The sequence below is a fragment of the Phocoena sinus genome, chromosome 11, assembly GCF_008692025.1.
Source record: "Phocoena sinus isolate mPhoSin1 chromosome 11, mPhoSin1.pri, whole genome shotgun sequence".
Taxonomy (NCBI): Eukaryota; Metazoa; Chordata; class Mammalia; order Artiodactyla; family Phocoenidae; genus Phocoena; species Phocoena sinus.
Window position 1 is genome coordinate 67,015,496 of NC_045773.1, and position 19,551 is coordinate 67,035,046.

Below are 19,551 nucleotides of genomic sequence, written 5' to 3' on the forward strand. Positions count from 1 at the left end.
CACTCTTGGCAAGGCACTGTGAGCAAAATATAAATTGGCACTGAAAAGGGGACCTTAGAGATGATCTATTTTAACCCCTTCTGTGCACAGTTGAGTCTGAACAAACCTTGCTGCTTGGGGCAATTCAACTTCTGGTCTCCCAGCAGCTAGAGCAGTGGTCCTCAGCCCTGTTTCCAATTTTGCCCATACATGGGAGACTTTTTAAAAATACTGGAGATAGCACATTAAAATTAAGAATTTCCATTCATCAAAAGATATCATTAAGAGAGTGAAAGTAAGGTCAGAGTGGAAGATACTTGCTACACATATAATCAGTGAAGGGCTTATACTCGGATGTATATAGAACTCCAACTCAATGAGAAAAAGAAAGTATTAAAAATGGGCAGGGGCTTCCCTGGTGGCGCAGTGGTTAAGAATTCGCCTGCCAATGCAGGGGACGTGGGTTTGACCTCTGGTCCGGGAAGATCCCACATGCCACGGAGCAACTAATCCCGTGCGCCACAACTGCTGAGCCTGCTCTCTAGGGCCCGCGAGCCACAACTACTGAGCCTGCGTACCACAACTGCTGAAGCCCACGTGCCTAGAGCTTGTACTCCATAGCAAGAGAAGTCACCGCAATGAGAAGCCTGTGCACCGCAACGAAGAGTAGCCCCCACTCTCCGCAACTAGAGAAAGCCCATGCACAGCAATGAAGACCCAACGCAGCCAAAAATAAATAAACTAAAATAAATAAATTAAAAAAAAATAAAAATGGGCAAGAGGCAAGCACTTCACAAAAGATTCTTTCCAAATGTTCAGTAGCCATGAAACATTGTCCAACTTCATTCGTGATCAGATTATTTATTTGATCAATAAATAATACAAATACAAATTATTTATTTATTTTTGGCTGCGTTGGGTCTTCGTTGCTGTGCGCGGGCTTTCTCTAGTTGTGGTGAGCGGGGACTGCTTTTCGTTGCAGTGCGTGGGCTTCTCATTGTGGTGGCTTCTCTTGTTGCAGAGCACGGGCTCTAGGTGCACCGTCTTCAGTAGTTGTGGCACGTGGGCTCAGTGGTTGTGGCTCGCGGGCTCTAGAGCACAGTCTCAGTAGTTGTGGTGCACGGGCTTAGTTGCTCTGTGGCATGTGGGATCTTCCCGGACCAGGGCTCAAACCCGTGTCCACTGAACTGGCAGGCGAATTCTCAACCACTGTGCCACCGGGGAAGTCCCTGGGAAATACAAATTAAAAGCATGATGGAATACCACAACACACCTTGTAGTCAGAGAGTAACTATAATTAAATTTTGATGATGCCAGACATTAGTACAGGTATGGAGCAAGTAGTCTTTTGGTAGAAGTGTAAATTGGTACAACTATTTTGGAAAATTATTTGGCATTAGTATTTTCACTCCTAGGGAAGCAACCCAAATGTCTTTCAACAGTAGAATGGATAAATAAACTGTGGGATATTCTTACAATGAAACACTATACTGTAATGAATTTGAATGAATTACTGCTATATCCAACAACACGGATAAATCTCGCAAATGTAATATTGAGTGAAAGAAAACAGACACAAAAAAATACTTTTTTTTTTTTTGGCTGTGCCACCTGGCATGCGGGATCTTAGTTCCCCAGCTGGGGATCAAACCCACGCCCCTTGCAGTGGAAGTGCGGATTCTTAACCACTGGACCGGCAGGGAAGTCCCAAGAATACATATTATTTCATGCCATTTGTATAATGTTCAAAACCAGGCAAAACTAACGTGTGATGTTAAGCCAAGCTAGTAGTCACTTTATGGGATGGTGGGGGGGACTTAGTGGCTAGAAGGAGGCATAAGGATGTTTCTGGGATGCTGATAATGTGGGGATTTTTTGTTTTTTTTTAAACCTTGTAGTTATACTGAGTGTTCATTTTGTGATATTCACCTAGTTGTGCATTTATGATTTGTATGTTTTTATGTTTGTATGTTATGTTTTAGTAAAGAATTTTTTAAAATATTGACTGATACACCTATTAGAAGAGCTAAAATAAAACACTACCAAGTGCTGGTGAGCATGCAGAGTAACTGGAACTCTTAAAACACTGCAACTGAGGAAACAAAATAGTACTGCCACTTTGAAAAACAGTTTGGCAGTTTCTTACAGTTAAACATACACTTACCCAGCGATTCCATTTTTAGGTATTTACCCCAAATTAATGGAAACTTATGTTCTCACAGAAACTTGTACCTGAATGTTTAGAGTGGTTTTATTCATAATCACCAAAAACTGGAAGAAAACAACTAGGGAACAGAGAAACAAGCTGATATACCCATACTCTGGAGTACTACTCAACAATAAAAATACCAAGCTACTGTAATGCAACCAAGTGGACACATCTCAGAGCCATCATGCTAAGCGAAAGCAGCCAAACTCAAAAGGGTACATACAGTGTATGATTACATTTATACAACATTATGGAAAAGGCAGACCTTTGTAGAGACCAGATGAGTAGCTGCCTGGATATGGGTGAAGGGTTGACTGCAAAGGGACCCTGTGTCTTAATATGATTTTACACAGTGTTTGTGTCTAAACCTGGCTTTAAAAATTCTGATGCCTAGGTCCCACCTCTGACCAATTAATTGTCTAAGGATGAGACTCAGGCACTGCTATTTGTTCTAAACGTTTCCAGGTGATTTCACTCTACAGTTAGGGCTGAGAACCACTGAGCTACATAAGTCATCTAGAGAACTGCAAGGAAACATTGGCTTTTGGCTTTGGGTTTCCACTGTTCTCAACAACCAATTAAAAATGCTGGACAGAGATTGAGCATTAAGTGAAGTAATTAGTATTTAAGGGGGTGAGGGTTATTCCACCTTTTCCTCATTGATTACTGAGACATTGGGCAGGCTTTTCTTTGGTTATCACTTTGCTGCTGCTGACATTGTTCAGACTGGTGATTATGAAAACCAGCATCAAGAAAGTATTGAACAGAGTTTGATTTGTTTAAACCATTGTATTTGAAATCATATCCTGGGCAGTACTTGACTGTTCCTGTATAGCCACGGTATATTCATCTTTTCTACAGTCACTGTGTGAACAGAACCATTTTGGGCCTTTGGTCCAAATTATACTACTAGGTGTCACCGAAGAGTGATTAATGGGTAAACAGAGGCATCCAAGGATAAAATGTGACAGAAAAATTTTGAGAGCTTATTTTTCAGACCTAAAGGGCTCTGAAGGAAGGCAGGTTAATACAGAGGATCTAGTGGAGGGCTGCCATACATCTCAAGTGTTTGCCCCAGATTTTTAGGGAATCCTTGTTCTCTCTCGTCTTGGGCTACTTCTATAACCTTCTTTATTTGTTTAACATTATCTTTGCCTTTGAGTTTTTCTTAAATGTCTGTATCTTGGCATTAGGTGGCCTCCTGTGTCATATTACTTTCCCTGAGACTGTTTTCCTATGTATATTTTAAAATTGACTCTTCTGATCTCCATCCGCCTCCTTTGTTAATTCCTTGTGTGTTGTTTCAGAAGTCTGAAGAACTGATCACTTCCTATAATTTCTCAGGCTGAATATGAATGGAAAGTTTAGGAGAAGGTTGACAGATAAGCCAGGTTAGGCCCAAGGCAGTGAGGTAAAAGCCAGTCTTTCTGTGTGTTTCTGTGCTCGTCTTTCGCTCCCTCTCCCTGCTTGAGCCAAATAATATAGAACCAGAAACCAGGGCCTAATACCAAACCAGAGCTGAGATCCAGTCTCTACTCCCCTGGATCCCCTGTGCCTTGTGGTCCAGCCCCCTGTCCTTCATATTTGGGTTGACCAGGTATTTTTTCTTCGTGAGTGTAGGTAGCTATTTTTACTAACATAAGCATAAGCCTTAGTCCCTGTTCAGATGTGAGCTTCACCTCTGTCCTGTCCCCCAAAGTTAAGTCCTGGATATGGGTTAAAATGCCCACTAGTCTCTTTAAACTTTAAATGCTGCATTTGCTTCAGGTCTATTTTAGGACCTATCATCTCCATTTAGCATCTCTTAGCTAACCCAGCTCTACATGATATTCCTTTACATTTATAGGCTGTGCTATGTAATCCCACATTTGCTTAAATATGCCCTTGTGTTTTGCTTTCCATGGTCAGCTGCTAAAAGATGTTTTCATATCTTCTGCTTTTGTACTAGGTATATTTACTTTGCAAGATGCTGAGCACTGAGTTGAAGTGATTGTTGATAAATCAGTTGAGCTAGAACAAAATAATGGTAGTGAACACTTATATATACACTTATATAATGCTTACCATGTGCCAGGTACTTTCCTAAGTACAGTACATATTTTACCTCATTAAATCCACACAAACACCATGAGGGAGAGACTATTATTATCTTCCATTTTATAGATGTGGCAGTTGGGGCATAGAGAAGTTAAGAAACTTGCCTAAGTCACACAGCTGTTAAGTAATGGAGCCAAATTACAAACCCAGGCAGTCTGACTTCAGGTTCGTGCTCTTAATCCCCACACTGTGATTTAATTTAAACCACAAAAGTAAATATCGAGCATTTGTTCTATGTGGGTCACTGTGCTAAGTGTTTTGTATGTATTACCTCAGTCATTCCTCACAGGAGCAGTATGAGATAGGAACTGTACTATTTTACAGACAAAACTGAGGTACAAAGAGGTTAAGTAAATTGGTGAAGGCCATGCAACTAATAAGCTGAGTCCAGAGCTCCAGCTCTTAACCACGTGTTCTGTTGCCCATGGACCATTGGTGCTGTTATTTGGATCAGATCCCACCTGCGATTTGACCCCAGTACAAGGTATTGGTACTTTCTTTTTTGGTTTATGTGTACTGGGAAGTGTTTTTTTATTCACCAATGTGTTCAGGGGCCACACACATCCAGAGACAGTGCCTGCATGATTTTCTTGGCCAAGCATACCTTTGGAACCTCATCGTTAGATGCTACTTCCTTCACTCTTAGCAGTTTTTCCAGTCTTGGGCCATTGCCCCGAGTTTACATCAACAGGAGCTATTCGATTTCAGTTTCTTTTAATGCTAATGCATTTATTTGAGTAATTCATCCACCAGTAACAAGGTGATTCCTGCCTGTTACACAGGCACTTCTCTGGAGAAATGAACATCATATAGGTAAAAAGCCAAAGTGCTGTTTGAAGAATGCTGTTTCTAAGGATAGCAGTTTATGAACCTTTCTTTTCTATTTGTTCTCAAGGGTTTTCTTTCTTTCTTTCTTTCTTCTTTTTTTTTTTTTTTCGGTACGCGGGCCTCTCACTGATGTGACCTCTCCTGTTGCAGAGCACAGGCTCCGGACGCGCAGGCCTAGTGGCCATGGCTCACGGGCCCAGCCGCTCCACAGCATGTGGGATCTTCCCGGACCGGGGCACAAACCCGTGTCGCCTGCATTGGCAGGCGGACTCTCAACCACTGCGCCACCAGGGAAGCCCCTTCTAAGAGTTTTATAGTGTCTGGTCTTACATTTAAGTCTTTAATCCATTTGGAGTTTATTTTTGTGTATGGTGTTAGGTAGTGTTCTTTTTTTTTGTGGTATGCAGGCCTCTCACCGTTGTGGCCTCTCCCGTTGAGGAGCACAGGCTCTGGACATGCAGGCTCAGCGGCCATGGCTCACGGTCCACAGCATGTGGGATCTTCCCGGACCGGGGCACGAACCCGTGTCCCCTGCATCGGCAGGCAGACTCTCAACCACTGCACCACCAGGGAAGCCCGATAGTGTTCTAATTTCATTCTTTTACATGTAGCTGTCCAGTTTTCCCAGCACCACTTATTGAAGAGGCTGTCTTTTCTCCATTGTAAATCCTTGTCTCCTTTGTCATAAATTAGGTGCCCATATGTGCGTGGGTTTATCTCTGGGCATTCTATCCGGTACCATTGATCTATATTTCTGTTTTTGTGTCAGTACCAGCCTGTCTTGATTACTGTAGCTTTGTGGTATAGTTTGAAGTCAGGGATCCTGATTCCTCCAGCTCTGTTTTTCTTTTTCAAGATTGCCTATTCGGGGTTTTTTGTGTTTACATACGAATTGTAAAATTTTTTGTTCTGATTCTGTGAAGAATGCCATTGGTAGTTTGATAGGGATTGAATCTGTAGATTGCTTTGGGTAGTATAGTCATTTTCACAATATTGATTCTTCCAATCCAAGAACATGGTATATTTCTCCATCTGTTTATGTCATCTTTGATTTCTTTCATCAGTGTTTTATAGTTTTCTGAATACAAGTCTTTCACCTCCTTAGGCAGGTTTACTCCTAAGTATTTTATTCTTTTTGTTGCAATGGTAAATGGGAGTGTTTCCTTAATTTCTGTTTCTGATTTTTTGTTGTCAGTGTATAGGAATGCCAGAGATTTCTGTGCATTAATTTGGTATCCTGCAACCTTACCAAATTCATTGATTAGTTCTAGTAGTTTTCTGGTGGCATCTTTAGGATTTTCTATGCATAGTATCATGTCATCAGCAAACAGTGACAGTTTTACTTCTTCTTTTCCAATCTGTATTCCTTTTCTTTTTCTTCTCTGATTGCTGTGGCTAGGACTTCCAACACTATGTTGAATAAGAGTGCCGAGAGTGGACATCCTTGTCTTGTTCATGATCTTAGTGGAAATGCTTTCAGTTTTTCACCTTTGAGTATGATGCTTGCTGTGGGTTTGTCATATATGGTCTCTATTATGTTGAGGTAGGTTCCCTCTGTGCCTATTTTCTGGAGAGTTTTTATCATAAATGGGTGTTGAATTTTGTCAAAAGCTTTTTCTGCATCTATTGAGATGATCATATCGTTTTTATTCCTTAATTTGTTATTGTGGTGTATCACATTGATTGATTTGTGTATATTGAAGAATCCTTGCATCCTGGGATAAATCCCACTTGATCATGGTGTATGATCCTTTTAATGTACTGTTGGATTCTGTTTGCTAGTAGTTTGTTCAGGATTTTTGCATCTATGTTCATCAGTGATATTGGTCTATAATTTACTTTTTTTGTGATATCTTTTTCTGGTTTTGGTATCAGGGTGATGGTGGCTTCATAGAATGAATTTGGGAGTGTTTCTCCCTCTGCAATTTTTTGGAAGAGTTTGTGAAGGATCTGTGTTAGCTCTTCTCTAAATGTTTGATAGAATTCACCTGTGAAGCTATCTGGTCCTGGACTTTTGTTTGTTGGAAGATTTTTAATTACGGCTTCAATTTTATTACTTGTGATAGGTCTGTTTATATTTTCTAATTCTTCCTGGTTCAGTCTTGGAAAATTGTACCTTTCCAAGAATTTGTCCATTTCTTTGTGGTTGTCCTTTTTTTTTTTTTTTTTTTTTTTTTTGCAGTAGGCAGGCCTCTCACTGTTGTGGCCTCTCCCGTTGCGGAGCACAGGCTCCGGACGCGCAGGCTCAGCAGCCATGGCTCATGGGCCCAGCCGCTCCGCGGCATGTGGGATCTTCCCAGACCGGGGCACGAACCCATGTCCCCTGCATTGGCAGGCGGACTCTCAACCACTGCGCCATCAGGGAAGCCCATGTGGTTGTCCATTTTATTGGCATATAGTTGTTTTTAGTAGTCTCTTATAATCCTTTGTATTTCTGCAATGTCAGTTGTGATTTCTCCTTTTTCATTTCTAATTTTGTTGATTTGCGTCCTCTCCCTTTTTTTCTTGATGAGTCTGGCTAAGGGTTTATCAATTTTGTTTATCTTCTCAAAGAACCAGCTTTTAGTTTTATTGATCTTTGCTATTTTCTATTTTCTATTTTCGTTTCTATTTCATTTATTTCTGCTCTGATCTTTATGATTTCTTTCCTTCTACTGACTTTGGGTTTTCTTTGTTCTTCTTTCTCTAGTTGTTTTAAGTGTAGGGTTAGATTGTTTATTTGAGATTTTTCTTGTTTCTTGAGGTGAGCTTGAATTGCTATAAGCTTCCCTCTTAGAACTGCTTTTGCTGCATCCCATAGGTTTTGGGTCATCATGTTTTCATTGTCATTTGTTTCTATGTATTTTTAAATTTCTTCTTTGATTTCTTCAGTGATATCTTAGTTATTTAGTAGCACACTGTTTAGCCTCCAGGTATTTGTGTTTTTTACAGTTTTTTTCCTGTAATTGGTTTCCAGTCTCCATAGTGTTGTGGTCAGAAAAGGTGCTTGATACGATTTCAATTTTCTTAAATTTTCTGAGGCTTGATTTGTGACCCAAGATGTGATCTATCCTGGATAATGTTCTGTATGCACTTGAGAAGAAAGTGTATTCTGCCACTTTTGGGTGGAATGTTCTATAAATATCAATTAAATCTATCTGGTCTCTTGTGTCATTTAAAGCTTGTGTTTCCTTATTTATTTTCTGTTTGGATGATCTGTCCATTGGTGTAAGTGGGGTGTTAAAGTCCCCTACTATTATTGTGTTACTGTCGATTTCTTCTTTCCTGGTTGTTAGCATTTGCCTTATGTATCGAGGTGCTCCTATGTTGGGCGCATAAACATTTATAATTGTTACATCTTCTTGGATTGATCCTTTGATCATTATGTAGTGTCCCTCCTTATCTTTGTAATAGTCTTTATTTTAAAGTCTGTTTTATCTGATACAAGTATTGCTACTCCAGCTTTCTTTTGATTTCCACTTGCATGGAATATCTTTTTCCATCCCTTCACTTTCAGTCTGTATGTATCCCTAGGTCTGAAGTGGGTCTCTTGTAGACAGCATATATATGGGTCTTGTTTTTGTATCCATTCAGCCAGTCTGTGTCTTTTAGTTGGGGTATTTAATCCATTTACATTCAAGGTTATTATCGATATATATGTTCCTATTACCATTTTCTTAACTGTTTTGGGTTTGTTTTTGTGGTTCTTTTTCTTCTCTTGTTTCCCACTTAGAGAGGTTTCTTTAGCATTTGTTGTAAAGCTGGTTTGGTGGTGCTGAATTCTCTTAGCTTTTACTTGTTTGAAAAGCTTTTGACTTCTCCATTGAATCTGAATGAGATCCTTGCTGGGTAGAATAATCTTGGTTGTAGGTTTTTCTTTTTCATCACTTTAAGTATATCCTGCCACTCCCTTCTGTCCTGCAGAGTTTCCGCTGAAAAATCACTGATAACCTTATGGGGATTCCTTTTTTGTATGTTATTTTTTGTTTTTCCCTTGCTGCTTTTAATATTTTTTCTTTGAATTTATTTTTGTTAGTTTGGTTAATATGTGTCTTGGTGTGTTTTTCCTAGGGTTTATCCTGTATGGGACTCTCTGTGCTTCCTGGACTTGGGTGACTATTTCCTTTCCCATGTTAGGTCAGTTTTAAACTATAATCTCTTCAAATATTTTCTCAGACTCTTTTCTCTTCTTCTTCTGGGACCCCTATAATTCGAATGTTGGTGCATTCAGTGTTGTCCCAGAAGTCTCTGAGATTGTCTTCAATTTTTTTCATTCGTTTTTCTTTATTCTGCTCCTAAGCAGTTATTTCCACTATTTTGTCTTCCACCTCACTTATTCGTTCTTCTGCCTCAGTTATTCTGTTATTGATTCCTTCTAGTTTATTTTTCGTTTCAGTTATTGTGTTGTTCATCTCTGTTTGTTTGTTCTTTAGTTCTTCTAGATCTTTGTTAAACATTTCTTATATTTTCTCAATCTGTGCCTCCATTCTATTTCCAAGATTCTGGATCATCTTTACTGTCATTACTTTGAATTCTTTTTCAGGTAGATTGCCTATTTCCTCTTCATTTACTTGGTCTTGTAGGTTTTTACCTTGCTCCTTCACCTGTGATGTATTTTTTTGCCATCTCTCTTTTTTCTTTTTTATGATTGGGATTGTGTTCCTGTCTTACTGGTTGTTTGGCCTGAGGTTTCCAACACTGGAGTTTGTAGGCTATTGGGCAGAGCTGGGTCTTGGTGCTAAGATGATGAACTCCATGAGACCTCACTCTGATGAATATTCCCTGGGGTCTGAGGTTCTCTGTTAGTCCAGTAGTTTGGACTCAGAGCTCCCACCGCAGGAGCTTCAGCCCAACCCTGAGCTTGTGAACCAAGATCCTGCAAGCCATGTGGGGTAAAAAAAAAAAAAATAGTAACAGAGTAAAAAATAAAATTAGACTAGGAAACGAACAGATATGTTAGAAAGAATATAAAAATAAAAATATGATGAATCAACAACTGGAAGGTACATCACAATAGGAAAAAAGAGGAAGAGGGAAAAGAAAAGAAAAAAAGGACGGGGTGGGGGGAAGGCCTTGGCTGTGGAAGGTGGGGCCTAATCAAGGGTGAGGTTTGGGTGGTGGGTGGAGCCAATGCGCAGGGCCCACAGGGCTGGAAAAGGCCCTGGGGGCTGTGGGGGGTAGGGCTTAGGCTCAAGGAACAGAAGGGGCCCAGGCGTGCCCCCCACCCCTGGTCTCAGAGGGCAGGGGACCTCACCTGGGAGCCCAGCAGGCTTCCTGGGTTCGAGTGGGTGGGGCAGTCACTCTCCCCATCTCCCTCGCTCCTTCTGGAGGGCCCCTCCTGCCTGCCTCTCCTGATCTCCCTGGTCTCAGGGGTGCCAATCCTACCTGGCCTCCACTTCTCCTCCCCCCTCAGTCCCCCTATGTCCTACCGGCTCACTTTGGGGTTCCTCCCATCTCCTTGGGCATCAGAGTCCCCCACCAGTGGTGGCAGGCACCCTAGTTGTGGGGAGACACTAATTCCGTGTCTTCCCACACCGCCATCTTGACTCTGCCTCCAAGGATTTTCTTTCTGAAAAGACAGAAGATTTTGCAGCAGCAGGAGGGAAATTCCGTTAAGAGGAGAGAAATCATGAAACTTATTTTGTCTTTCTTTCCCTTTCCCCAGAGTCTGAATGGCGTTTGGCTGAACAGAGAACGTCTAGAACCTTTAAAGGTCTATTCTATCCATAATGGAGATCACATCCAGCTTGGGGTGCCTCTGGAAAATAAGGAGAATGCAGAGTATGAATATGAAGTTACTGAAGAAGACTGGGAGAGGATTTATCCTTGTCTTTCCCCAAAAAGTGACCAGATGATGGAAAAAAATAAGGGCTTGAGAGCTAAAAGGAAATTTAGTTTGAATGAATTAGAGGGTTCTGGAGCTGAAGGCCCCTCAAATTTGAAATCCAAAATAAGTAAAGTGTCTTGTGAACCTGGTCAGCCAGTGAAGTCACATGGGAAAGGTGAAGTGGCTAGTCAACCCTCTGAATATTTGGATCCTAAGTTGACTTCTCTTCAGCTAAGTGGGAAGACCACAGGGGCTCATGTTGACCCAGGCCCTGCAAAAGTTGTAGAGCTTCATTATAAGAAGCAGAAAGCCTCAAATCCTTCAGCATCTCAGAGCCGCTTAGAGCTGTTTAAGGTAACGATGTCCAGGATTCTAAAGCTGAAAACACAGATGCAGGAAAAGCAAGTAGCTGTTCTGAATGTGAAAAAGCAGACCCAAAAAGGGAACTCAAAGAAAATTGTGAAAATGGAGCAGGAACTGCAGGATTTACAGTCCCAGCTGTGTGCAGAGCAGGCCCAACAGCAGGCCAGAGTGGAGCAGCTGGAGAAGACTTTCCAGGAAGAGCAGCAGCATCTCCAGGTACCACACAGGAGGGAAGGACAAGAGTGCCCCTTGGGATGGGCAGGCCTTTCGTGAGCCTCTGGCCAGAACTCTCTGTTTCTGGTTCAGGGACCAAATGCTGAGTGCCAGGGACAGGAGATGTAATGGGAACAGAAAACTTTGAGGTTCAGCATGATGATCAGATCAAGAGCCAGAGTTGGGATGTCAAGATGGGGAAAGGTGACTGGCAGAACCAGCCAAGATATAACAGGATGCAAAGGTGAGGCATCTCAGAACTGAGGTAAATTCAGAGAGAGGTTGGATGAAGGTGAAGAAGATGCCCCAAAATTACAGCACACCCCAATTAACGCAATAGTTGTCTTCATGAGTAATCTTTCTCTGTTCTGAGGTCAAAGCCAAATTTCTGTACCCAAGGCAGGTGTAGGTCACCTGATTACTCTGCCCTTGATTTACCTGGCAACTTGTTAGCTCTGTAGCTAACCTAGGAAGTGGGAGGCTAGAAAGGCAGAAAATGTTTGTGTCTGACCTGAGTAGCCAGCATGGGAGGGGACAGGTACACCATGACTCAGTTGTTGGGTTGAGTGATAAGCCACCGTCCACAGGGCCTTTAGTAGATAAAATAATGACTGTCTTAGCTGTGTCAAGGTGAGGGCAAATGTGTCTGCATCCCCAAGTCATTTGGGGTTAGATGACAAGCACTTGCACAAAGCTTCTAGGCTATGGCTGATCCTGGTTCTGCTCAAAATGTCAGTTCCCATCTGGCAAGAGCCACATGTTTTACTCTCACCTACTTGCTCAGGTAATACTGAATGTCAAGAATTTCCCATTGTTGACTTAGAACTAAGAGGGGCCAATCAGGATTGAAGTGAATAAGCTTTTCTCTTTCATGTACTTTACTCAGGGTAAGAAACAACCAGTTGTGTTGGCTTATTTCTGAACAATTTGTAGATTTCATTCTAATCTCAGCTATCCCCATAAACTGCTGGTCTTAGCCAAGGCCATGGATTAAAGAGGTCTTTCTAAGGGTATACACTGCTTGCTTATGTGTACCTTTTTGCTGCCGTTTTCCAGCCTGGACTAGTTCTTGAAATTAATAGACGGAGGTTTATCTTCACATATTTAGTGTATGACACCTTCACCAGAGTAGAGCTCTCTTTAAAGGCTTATGTGCTCAGGAAGAAGAGTTACTGTTAATATTTGTGACTCCTTTCAGCATGCTTCAAGATATAGCTGTGAAATCTTTTTCCTTATCAAAATGGTAAAGAAAGGCAAAAAGGACTGGTTTAGAGAATTTCTCCAGGAATGAGAGGGCCATATATAAGTCGCTCCTAGTGACGTATGTCTAATAAACGTATGTTTATTAGTTACATTCCCCTCTCCCACCAAGCCCTAAGAATTTATCCTACCCCTACCGCTTGCTCAGAAACTCATTTAACCCTTGCTACTTCACACAGAATTTTAGTTTTTTTGGCTGCGCTGTGTGGCTTGTGGGATTTTAGTTCGCCAACCAGGGATTAAACCCGGGCCCTCAACATTGAGCATACGGAGTCCTAACAACTGGACTGCCAGGGAATTCCCACAGACTTTTTTTTTTTTTTTTTTTGCAATATAAGGAATTTATTTAAACAACATTAGTTGCTGGGGGACTGGGAAAACAAGGCTGGAAACTACACAGTCAGGAATGAGACAGACCTAGTCCAAGGAAGATGCTATGCTGTTGTCACTGGGCACAAACATCTCACCTGCAGGGCCAGCAGTGCTAATGCTGGGGTCTCAACACAAGCCTGGAATCACTTCTGCTGCTCCTCTGGAAATTAAATGTTATTGTATGATACTTCCACCACCACCCCATGGGGTGGAATAACCAGTTTCTGAGGGTGTCTGGTTGTTCCAGGATAGCACTTTGGGTTCAGAGGACATCATGAAAGCAAGGATGTAGCATTTTCAACTACTATAATGGAAGGAGGACCCTGTATGTTACGGAATTCTCCATGTCATTCTTTTTTTTTTTTTTAGTTATCTATTTTATACGTATTAGCCACATAGATTTTTTTTTGAGCACCCACATTACCTGGCACTATACTTGAGTTTGGGTGGTTATAAAGATGCTTAATAAATGTTTTTTGCCATTAAGGAATATATCTGGTTGAGGAGACAAAGATGTATTATACACACAAAATAATCAGAACAGTTTCAAGTCAATATATTTAAATTAGAGAAACATTTCCAGTTGGCATATTAAATGGGTAGGTAATTCTTTCTTTTTAAATATTTTATTTTTTTATTTATTTTGGCTGTGCCAGGTCTTTGTTGTGGCACATGGGATCTTTTAGTTGCAGCGTGTGGGCTTCTTAGTTGTGGCATACGGACTACTTAGTTGCAGCATGCAGACTCCTTAGTTGCAGCATGCAGACTCTTAGTTGTGGCATGCAGACTTCTTAGTTGCGGCATGCGGGCTTCTTAGTTGTGGCATGCAGACTTCTTAGTTGCAGCATGCGGACATCTTAGTTGTGGCATGCATGTGGGATCTAGTTCCCCAACCAGGGATCGAGCCTGGACCCCCTGCCTTGGGAGTGCAGAGTCTTATGTGGGAAGTCCTGGGTAGGTAATTCTTAAGGAGGGAAGGGCCCAGAGGTTCTTCTGGAAGGTGCTGGATGTAGGGGAGTGATGATGTAGAAGGCATCTACATTCAAGGGGGCAGATGGAGGAGATATAGCATAAGCTCAGGCAAGGCAGGTGGAGGAGCAGTTTATGGGCTAGAAGTGGTAAAGACTCAGAGTGGCCAGAATTGAGGAAAGAAACATGTTGGAGCTTGTGAGTGCCAGCTCAGGGGATTGTGTTTCAGTTTAGATACTTGGTGACTCAGAAGCTCTCAGATTACATCCTTTTGGGAGTCACAGCATTAGCCAGTGAAGGAGACTTGGAGTATTAATCCAGAGTTTCTCCAGAACACCCTGAGTGGTGGCTTGAAGGTGACAGCCCTGAGGTGTGCAGTATTTGAGCAGTTTAATTTTGCTTAAGTCCCTTACTGCCAACAGCTTGAAGTAAAATGGGAGATTTTCCACCCACTCCCTGCCCCCTGTCGTTTCCAGATGCTCACGCTAGCAGGTCTGCTCTGCTTGTTACTGGATTTTGTCCCTTTTTCCCCCTTCCTGCAGGGTAACCTTACATTTTGTTTTTGGCTTTGCAGCGTTTGGAGAAAGAGCAAGGAGAAGAGGACCTGAAGCAACAGCTAGCCCAGACTCTGCAGGAGGTAAATCTCTTGCCATTGTCCTGAGCTTATAGTGGGCGGTGGAGTGGGGGGCAGCCAGGCTTCTTGTGGCCACCGGCTGCCTCTGCTGCTTAGCGCACACCTCTGTGGCATCTCCAGTCTGTAGACAGAGCAGGTGGCAGCTGCTCATGCCATAAGGTCGGAGACTTGGAGCCTCACAGACATGCCAGACATCAGCATGAAAGCTTACATCTTCATTTGAGCACGAGTTGCTTTGGTGAAGATGAAATGAGCCTGTAGCAATTAGGAGGCTCTCTAGGAGAGTGGCTGCACTTCCAGAAAGGTGAGAGCAGCAGAGGGAAATTGAGAGCTGTGACTTGGCCACCAGGGCCTGCAAGGGCCTCCATTACCTCACCATTCCTGAGCTGAAGCCATCCTGAAACCATCTGAGAATGTTCCAATTAAGCATTTTAGGTTAGGTTGAGAATGTGCAGTTTAACCGTCAACAAAACGTATCAATTTACTGAAGGGGGCAAGGCTCACAGGAATAAAATTATCCTAAAAGATTGCCTGTAATTTATTTAGTTTAACTTGACTACCTCTTTCCTCTGTTTATTTTTTTATGAGTTCTTTTGCATTTTTAAAACCTGCTTTGTCTTCTTTATGTGTAATGATTAGTAGTTTGTTATAAGTCAGGAGGTGAGTGTTTGTATCTCCTTGAGAAAAATGAGTAATCGCATTAGAATTTGTTCAGGAGAATTTATCATTCGGTTCTTTTATTGCTTACTTACCTCCCAACCTTTTTACAGTGCTAACAATCACATATTACTTCATGCTTGGGAGGGTGCCTACCTTGGGTGCACAAACAGCCTTGGAAAGCATTAGGTGAAAAATTCAGTCTTTTTAGAATTTTCTAAGCTTGTGTATTTTCTAGGGTGGGGGGGTAGGCATGTTTCCCATTTAGAGGATTATTAAATTAATATTCAGATAATGTTTTGAAATTGACTGGAAAAGAGGAAGGTTCTGCTCTTGGAAATCCCTGAGGAATCATTCAGCACCCTGCACCCACAACACCTCACCCTCTACTGAGACAGACTGGAAAACACACTATCATTTAGCATAATGCATTTGGCCAGTCTCCATACATTAACCTAAAATAGGATACTTTTAGGTCATGGTTCTATAACAACATGCCTGGGGGACCTACCACTCTCAAATGAAACATGGTTATTGTTCGGTCCACCTGGTGGTCCTTCTGAAGCTGTTCTTTTTCATTTTCCAGGCCTATAATTATAATAACTTACATAGAGCTTTAAAAACTTTTCTGAGTGCTCTCATATATGTTATTATTTTTTCTTATTAACCCCAATGTAGGGGGGCGCCTATTTTCCCATTTTATAAATGAGAAAATTAAGGCATATGCATCTAATTAGTGGCCAAGATGAATACTCAGGACTTCTGACATAACTGCTTTTTTTCTGCAGACCACACATTTTATTGTTTCTTTATTTTTTAAAATTAGTTTATTTTTGGCTGCGTTGGGTCTTTGTTGCTGTGCACGGGCTTTCTCTAGTTTCGGTAAGCAGGGGTTACTCTTAATGCGGTGCGCGGGCTTCTCATTGCGTTGGCTTCTCTTGTGGAGCACGGGCTCTAGGCGCGCAGGCTTCAGTAGTTGTGGCACGCAGGCTCAGTAGTTGTGGCAGGCAGGCTCAGTAGTTGTGGCGCACAGGCTTAGTTGCTTCACAGCATGTGCGATCTTCCCGGACCAGGGCTCAAACCTGTGTTCCCTGCATTGGTAGGCGGATTCTTAACCACTGCGCTACCAGGGAAGCCCCCAGACCACACATTTTAAAATGTGTGTCTTGAATAATATCTTTTCAGAAATACCACCTTCGGTGCCTGCCAAGAGGAAGGCGGTGGTGGGGGGAGCTGGGCTCCAAAAATGTCGCCATGGCAGTGGTGGAGATGTATAGGAGTTAATCACAGGCGAATATAGGTTGGGACCCTTCAAGTCCTAGTGGGTCGGAGGGCAGTGGCCCTTGGTAAATTGTTTTTTGAGGAGGGGAAGACAAGTCCGTTTCCTCGGACAGGACCTGAACAGCCTCTTCAGGTCTGCAGCCAGGGATACCAGCTCAGAGACAAGGAGACTCTACCCAGCCCAGAAAGATCTAGCTCGCCCGGGTTAGAAACCTAGTCTTTCATTAGTTCAAGAACTTAGTGAGCAGCTCACTTTGCCAGGTGTTGGTAGGGGGTGAGGACAGTCAAAGACAATTAAATTAGGTGTTTCCTGGCTTTAAGTTCAGCCACTGTCATGGGGATTTACTATTTCCCCCTACTGTACGAGGAGATAATTTTAAAAAAAGGACAAAGAAAGCAAGTGGCAGAAACTTGGGAAGTCAGACTTGAGTTGAAAATCCTGTTGCTTGCACTTGCCTTTTTCTGTGTCTGTTTATCTGTAAAATGAACATACCTACAAATGGTAAACTGTGTGTAGCAGTTACTTTTGGCCAGGCACTGTGCTAAATGCTCTATGTATAGTCTTTTCAAATCCTTAACAACAGCCCTGTGAGGTAGCTGCTGTTGTTTTCCCCATTTTACTGATGATGAAATAATAATTGCATCAAACTCAGAGTTTTTGTGAGAATTACACAATGTTTGTAAGCCACTTTGCACAATGCCTGGCACATTAAATATTTTTGTTATGACTGTGTCTCCTAAAAGAAGCCAGAAATAGGTACTAGCCTAGAAAGGCTGCTGAGTTTCTGGTATTGGTTCAGCTACCAAGAGTTGCTTTACCATTTTCTCTCTTTCTCCATGTGTATATTTCTTTATGAATTATTTAAAAGTAATTGCATGTATTATGTCCCTTTACCCCAAAGTACTTAAGTATTTAAAAGTAATTGCATGTTTTACGTCCCTTTACCCTAAAGTACTTCAGTATTTGTTTCCTCAAAACAAGGGCGTTCTCTTACATCATCCTAGCACTGTTATTAAATTCAGCAGATTTAACATAGATACAATATTACTATTTATTTATTTATTTATTTATTTATTTATTTTGTGGTATGCGGGCCTCTCACTGTTGTGGCCTCTCCAGTTGCGGAGCACAGGCTCCGGACGCGCAGGCTCAGCGGCCATGGCTCACGGGCCCAGCCGCTCCGCGGCGTGTGGGATCCTCCCGGACCGGGGCACGAACCCGTGTCCCCTGCATCAGCAGGCGGACTCTCAACCACTGCGCCACCAGGGAAGCCCTATTTATTCTTTTTGGCCATGCCACATGGCTTATGGGATCTGGGATCTTAGTTCCCCCACCAGGGATAGAACCAGTGCCCCCTGCGGTGGAAGCACAGAACCCTAAGAACTGGACCACCAGGGAATTCCCAACCCATGGACTTTTAAGTCAGCAGGTCTTCCTCAGTTTAGTTATGGGCAGAAAGAGTCCACCATTTGAAAATATAGTTCTCATTAAAACAGAAAAAAAAGAAAAACACCAAATAAAAGAATTAAAATAATAAAAAAGAAAGATCATCTTCTTTAAAAAAGGATTTGAAATGAGATTTAAAATATAAGCTATACTTAAGTATGAGGGAGCTCAGAAATTATGTTTCATAGAAATGGAACCTCTTGACATTTGATGTAGGCAGTTAGTCACAATGAATGAGCTGCTAGCTCTTGGGCATGCCACCTTCCAGAAGACACAGCCAGGGTTCAGGCAGCATTACCTTATGAGCATGTAGTATGTGATTTATAGAATAAATAGTTAAAAATCTTTTTCATTTCAAAGAATATGATTATCTAGTTTTCCTGAATCCACATTTCCCTGATTATTTTTTAAAAGCTGCTCCCAGTGCTGGGTAACCTTAGAGTTACTTACTAATTCTTGAGCATTTGTTTTCAGGATCACTTGTGTGGCTTTGTAAAAAATGTACATCCCTGGGCCCCAAGCCAAACCCACAGAATCAGACTCTCTGGAAGGCAGTGTAAATTCTTCAGTTGATTTGGCCACAGAAGTTGGGTTATTTCCAGAGAGATTAATAGATTTGATGGCATTCCTCCCTATCTGCCCCTTTCCCTGAAAAAAGCAGTATGTAGGTGGGATGTCCTGACGGAACAAAAACATTATTTTGAAATTGCCAGTCCATTGATCTCTTGAACCAAAGCTGCTGACAGAGGGAGAGACAGGCATGGTGGCTGAAAGGAACAATGCAGTGTAACGCATCTTGAGTATGTATCTGCTATGTTTCTGCAGCATCGGGCTCTGATGGAAGAGCTAAATCGCAGCAAGAAGGACTTTGAAGCAATCATTCAAGCCAAGAACAAAGAATTGGAGCAGACCAAGGTACTGGAAAGAAGGTGAAGGTTTAGAATTTGGTTAGCACATGCAACTCAGCATTTTCCACAGTGCAAAGGTTGGTATGGTGAATGAAGGGAGAGGTTATGGCTGTTTCCTTCCTCAACGGAAATAATCTGTAAAATTAGTTAGGGCTGTAGAAGGTTCTGCCTGTAAGACAACATCTATTTCCTTCCTTTATCCAGAAGCAAAATGCTGGGAATAAGACACATCCTGGAGTCTAGTCCATTGTCTGTGGTAAATGCTCCTTCAGAGTGTCTCACTCACATAGGCTAAGGGGTGGTGTAGTCAAAATAAAAAATAGTTTGTCTTGATGCATTTATGTAGTTATTTCCCATATCAAATCAGTGGAACTCTTAAATTAGGGGTTGTAAACTCAAGTGCCCACTGGGGTCAGACCGATAATAGGAGTAAAGTGGCCTGGGTGTAAGAACATAGTGGGGAGCTGTGAGGCAGAGGTGCACCCTCACCCTCACCCCCAGAGGCAGCTCTTCTCTGATGCAGCCAGT

At 42.1% G+C, this 19,551-nt stretch overlaps 1 protein-coding gene across 3 annotated transcripts in view; it reads left to right on the top strand.

Moving 5' to 3' along the window:
* Positions 1-19,551, top strand: part of RNF8 (ring finger protein 8) — a 37,943-nt gene that overhangs the window by 7,796 nt on the left and 10,596 nt on the right. For all 3 annotated transcript variants that reach the window (XR_004352354.1, XM_032650327.1, XM_032650328.1), the window contains exons 3-5: positions 10,758-11,498; positions 14,671-14,733; positions 18,941-19,030. Coding sequence is in view for 2 of the 3 variants with exons in the window: in XM_032650327.1 (XP_032506218.1) it covers positions 10,758-11,498; positions 14,671-14,733; positions 18,941-19,030 (894 nt within the window). In the remaining variant the exon portion in view is untranslated. The remainder of the gene's footprint in view (positions 1-10,757; positions 11,499-14,670; positions 14,734-18,940; positions 19,031-19,551) is intronic.